Raw genomic sequence first — 5,403 nt, forward strand, 5'->3', positions numbered from 1 at the left:
GGATCAAAACGGATCAGCCAAGTTGGACTTCGTCATAATTGGATTGGATTGTTTCACTCCACCTATCTTTTTCAATTGTCTGGTTTTCATCATAATTGGGACAGCCTCACTTACCATCCGGATATTCATCCTGGATGGTCTCCGTACTGAGTGCTAAGAGACTGGACACATTGCTCGGCAGAGTGGGCACCAGTCCACAGTCAGTGGTTCAGGAAGGAACCTGGTCCGAGGCAGTGAGGGCCGTCTCTTGAACTGCCACCTATAACCAAAATTTTCATTAAAGGGATTGCACCAAAAATGACTTATTGCCTACTGGCAGTCTGTTTAGTGAAGGTCCCATCCTGAGGAATCTCATGTCCCCTTCTTCCTCACTGTGGGCTTTCTGTACCCCCAAAAGAGGAGATTTAATGGAGTGGCAGTTGCACATATGCAGCGCCCCACCGTTCATTTTCAACGGGACTGCCGGATATACCTAAGCCTTGCACTTTGCTATTTCCTTGAGCCCAGGGAGCTTGGCCTAGCAGACTATGTGAGTGGATATGCAGCTTGGAGCTCCGCTACAAAATCGTACAATTAGGGTCCCTACCCACTAGCAATATTTTTTCTAGCGATGCGAGATCGAATGCCTCACAGCGCAGAGAAAATGCTGCGATATCGCACACTGTCTTCAACGGGGCCGGCGGCAGCAGCGCCAGCCCTATTGAGAACATAGGGAGTACATCACGGACTTCTGCCACAGCTGTGATAGCTATGGCAGAGGATTCCTTCATCCCCGCAGGGACAGCTGTCACAGCTGTGGCAGAAGTCCGTGATGCTATCCCATTGCTTTGAATGGGGCCGACACTGCTTCGCCCCCATTGAAAGCAGTGGATTGCAGGCAACCCCCGCAGTGATGATTTTTGGGGAAGGGCTGAAAATCAGTCCTAGCTGTAAAAAAAAGTTAAAAAAAAAAATTATACAGCCGTCCGGCTATTCTCTCCGTCACTGCAGTCTTCTCCTGTGTTCTGGAGGCCGGGGATTGAAAAATCCCCGCCCCAGAAAGCGCTGCTCTGATTGGCTGAGCGCTCAGCCAATCACAGGCAGCGCTCAGCCATTCATAAGATAACTCCCACCTCGGCTGTTTAACCCCCTAGATGCCACAGTCAATAATGACCATAGCATATAAATAGTCAGACAGAAGGAGAGGCTCTCTCCATCACCCCATGACACTCTGCCCTCCTGCAACCCAGTCATTGGCTGCTGATGGGTTGTAATGGCAGCCGAGGACCTAACGATAGCCTATTAGGCTGGGTTCATACAGGGCGGAATTTTGCCGCGACAAATCTGCTTGCGGACGCTAATCCCAGAATTAGCCAGCCTCGTAAACGAGATTTCTCAGAAATCTCGTCCACACGGGACAGCAAATCTGTTGCGGCGCGGATTCCCTGGACGCAGTATGTCCATTCTTTTTTTTTTTTTCGTTGCGGACGCGCTCTCCTCAACAGGAAAGCGTGCGACCAAGCCACTCCAAAACCCGTGGCTAAGTGCCGTGGGATTTGAAGTAGCGCTTTCCTGGTGGAAATCTTGCGGTTTTTTTGCTGCGGTCAAACCGCGAGATTTCCGCTGGGAATACGCCGTGTGGGAACCCAGCCTTAAGGTACCTCTCCAAGAGATGGCTATCGTCCAAATCATTCCAAAGAACGAATGCAAACAGTCATTCCATGTAAAAACAACCACATACAGGGCTGCGAGCGAAACGTCACTCAAGAGCCGCTGGCAGGTTTATTTCAGTTCACCTAAAAACATAATGACTGGTTGATCACAAGCCGTCTGGTATGAAGTCACCGTCTTTCGTACTTGAATGACTTGCAAACAAATTTGCATGGATTACCCCCCTACCCCCCACCCCCCCTCCCTACAAGTTATATCTCAGCAAACAAGTAATGAGCGACGCTCGCTCTGTGTAAAAGCAAATGAACAACTGCTGTTCGCACGCTTCAGCGATGATTCTGAGCGGCTATCTGAAGGATCATCAGTGTATAGGGACCTTTAGGTAATCAGGATGGCTGTCAGTATTCTATGACCAGGCAGGTTGGCGAGTGCCACCTAAAAAAAGGTAAATAAAATGTTTAAAAAAAAAAAAAAACATAAAAAACTTTTTCCTATTAAAAATATTTTATCACATCAAAAAATAAAAGAGAACGAGCGTTCGTCAGCGCCCGCTCACAGCAGCGCCCGTTCACAGCATCGCCCGCTCACAGCAGCGCCCGCTCACAGCATCGCCCGCTCACAGCAGCGCCCGCTCACAGCAGCGCCCGTTCACAGCATCGCCCGCTCACAGCAGCGCCCACTCACAGCATCGCCCGCTCACCGCAGCGCCCGCTCACAGCATCGCCCGCTCACCGCAGCGCCCGCTCACAGCATCGCCCGCTCACAGCAGCGCCCGTTCACAGCATCGCCCGCTCACAGCAGCGCCCACTCACAGCAACGCCCGCTCACAGCAGTGCCCTCTCACAGCATCGCCCGCTCACAGCAGCGCCTGCTCGCAGCAGTGCCCTCTCACAGTATCACCCGGTCACAGCATCGCCCGCTCACAGCAGTGCCCTCTCACAGTATCACCCGGTCACAGCATCGCCCGCTCACAGCAGTGCCCTCTCACAGTATCACCCGGTCACAGCATCGCCCGCTCACAGCAGTGCCCTCTCACAGTATCACCCGGTCACAGCATCGCCCGCTCACAGCAGTGCCCTCTCACAGTATCACCCGGTCACAGCATCGCCCGCTCACAGCAGTGCCCTCTCACAGTATCACCCGCTCACAGCAGTGCCCTCTCACAGCATCGCCCGCTCACAGCAGCGCCTGCTCACAGCAACGCCCGCTCACAGCAGCGCTCGCTCACAGCATCGCCCGCTCACAGCAGTGCTCGCTCACAGCATCGCCCGCTCACAGCAGTGCTCGCTCACAGCATCGCCCGCTCACAGCAGTGCTCGCTCACAACATCGCCCGCTCACAGCAGTGCCCGCTCACAGCATCGCCCGCTCACAGCAGCGCCCGCTCACAGCAGCGCCCACTCACAGCAGCGCCCGCTCACAGCATCGCCCGCTCACAGCAGCGTTTGGATTTCCATTTTGAACAGTCTTTTTATTTTTTTTTAATAAACATCAAACAAACGGAAATCATCGTTTTTTCTTCTAGCTCATCTGCAGAGGCACTCATGAAAAAAAACAAAAAACGGACAGTTTGTATCAGTTTGTTTCCATTGTTTGCTTCTGTTTATGTCCGTTTTTAATGGGTCCGTTTTCTATTCTTAGTCTTTCCTCCTGCAGTGCGATTCCGCTCGTGAGTTTCTCATAGTGCTGTCGTGCACGCTGTGCGACTCCAGTGAGAACAGCGCTGCGACGGAATCCCTAAACGGAAACTAAAGGCACCATTCCCCTCTATTGTGAATCACGCAGCTCTCCGGTGACCGTTTTACAAGGTTAGCTGTCTGCGCTATTCTGTACTCCAAATATAATGGAAACAAACGGTAACCTTGTAAAGCGGTCGCTGAAGCGCTGTGTGATTCACAATAGGAGGGAATGGGGCCTTTAGTTTCCGTTCGGGGATTCCCTCGCAGCGCTGTTTTTAGTGGAGTCACACTGCGTGAATATTTGCGCTATGAGAAAGCTCCGTAACCTTCTGCACGTGCTCACTAAAAGGGGTTGTCCCGTTATCAGACAATATTCCCCCTATACCACCAACTGCGCTAAAATAACACGTGATTCACAGAGAGGCGGAAAAAGGGCCCGTGACTCACATGAACCCAAAGAAGCGCCCGTGACTCACTAGGACCCAAGATAAACACCTGTGACTCACAAGGACCCGAAAGAAGTGACCGTGACTCACAAGGACCCGAAAGAAGTGACCGTGACTCACAAGGACCTGGAAGAAGCGCCCATGACTCACAGGGACCCGGAAGAAGCGCCCGTGACTCACAAGGAACTGGAAGGCGCGCCCATGACTCACAAGGACCCGGAAGAAGCGCCCATGACTCACAAGGACCCGGAAGAAGCGCCTGTGACTCACAAGGACCCGAAAGAAGTGCCCGTGACTCACAAGGACCCAGAAGAAGCGGCCGTGACTCACAAGGACCCGGAAGAAGCGCCTGTGACTCACAAGGACCCGGAAGAAGCGCCCGTGACTCACAAGGACCCGAAAGAAGCGCCCGTGACTCACAAGGACCCGAAAGAAGCGCCCGTGACTCACAAGGACCCGAAAGAAGCGCCCGTGACTCACAGGGACCCGGAAGAAGAGCCCGTAACTCACAAGGACCTGGAAGAAGAGCCCGTGACTCACAGGGACCCGGAAGAAGCACCTGTGACTCACAAGGACCCGGAAAAAGCGCCCGTGACTCACAAGGACCCGGAAAAAGCGCCCGTGACTCACAAGGACCCGAAAGAAGCGCCCGTGACTCACAAGGACCCGGAAGAAGAGCCTGTAACTCACAAGGACCTGGAAGAAGAGCCCATGACTCACAGGGACCCGGAAGAAGCACCTGTGACTCACAAGGACCCGGAAAAAGCGCCCGTGACTCACAAGGACCCGGAAAAAGCGCCCGTGAGTCACAAGGACCCGGAAGAAGCGCCCGTGACTCACAAGGACCCGGAAGAAGCGCCCGTGACTCACAGGGACCCGGAAGAAGAGCCCGTGACTCACAGGGACCCGGAAGAAGAGCCCGTGACTCACAGGGACCTGGAAGAAGCACCTGTGACTCACAAGGACCCGGAAGAAGCGCCCGTGACTCACAAGGACCCGGAAGAAGAGCCTATGACTCACAAGAACCAGGAAGAAGAGCCCGTAACTCACAAGGACCCAGAAGAAGAGCCCGTAACTCACAGGGACCCGGAAGAAGAGCCCGTAACTCACAAGGACCCGGAAGAAGAGCCTATGACTCACAGGGACCCGGAAGGACCACCTGTGACTCACAAGGGCCTGGAAAAAGCGCCCCTGATTCACAAGGACATGGAAAAAGCGACTGTGACTCATAACATAAGGAGTGGCTGACTCTTGAGGTATAATCGTCTCTTTGCCCGGTGAGGCTCTGGTAAGCTCCGGTGTTGTGAAGTATAACCGTGAAATTGCCCGGTGAGGCTCCGGTAAGGACCGGACTCATGAAGTATAACATCACACTGCCCAGTAAGCTCCGCTGTTGTGAGGTATAACCGTCACCGTGCCCTGTGAGGTTCCGGTAAGGACCAGTCTTATGAGGTATAACGTCACATTGCCCGGTGAAGCTCCGGTAAGGACCGGTCTCATGAGATATAACCGTCACATTGCCCGGTGAAGCTCCGGTAAGGACCGGTCTCATGAGGTATAACCGTCACATTGTCCGGTGAGGCTCCGGTCTCATGGGGTATAACCGTCACATTGTCCGGTGAGGCTCCG

General features: G+C 53.7%; 1 protein-coding gene across 1 annotated transcript; it reads left to right on the forward strand.

Annotated features, from left to right (window-relative positions):
* Positions 1–3,915: 3,915 nt before the first annotated feature.
* Positions 3,916–5,022, forward strand: LOC136577851 (uncharacterized). The gene has a single exon (XM_066577775.1). It carries the CDS (start codon positions 3,916–3,918, stop codon positions 5,020–5,022), a length of 1,107 nt encoding a protein of 368 aa, XP_066433872.1.
* Positions 5,023–5,403: the final 381 nt, after the last annotated feature.

This window comes from Eleutherodactylus coqui, chromosome 8 (assembly GCF_035609145.1).
Source record: "Eleutherodactylus coqui strain aEleCoq1 chromosome 8, aEleCoq1.hap1, whole genome shotgun sequence".
Lineage (NCBI taxonomy): Eukaryota > Metazoa > Chordata > Amphibia > Anura > Eleutherodactylidae > Eleutherodactylus > Eleutherodactylus coqui.

What these genes read in the sequence shown, in the direction of transcription:
- LOC136577851 (XM_066577775.1), top strand. Translation starts at nt 3,916, where the DNA reads ATGACTCACAGGGACCCGGAAGAAGCGCCCGTGACTCACAAGGAACTG.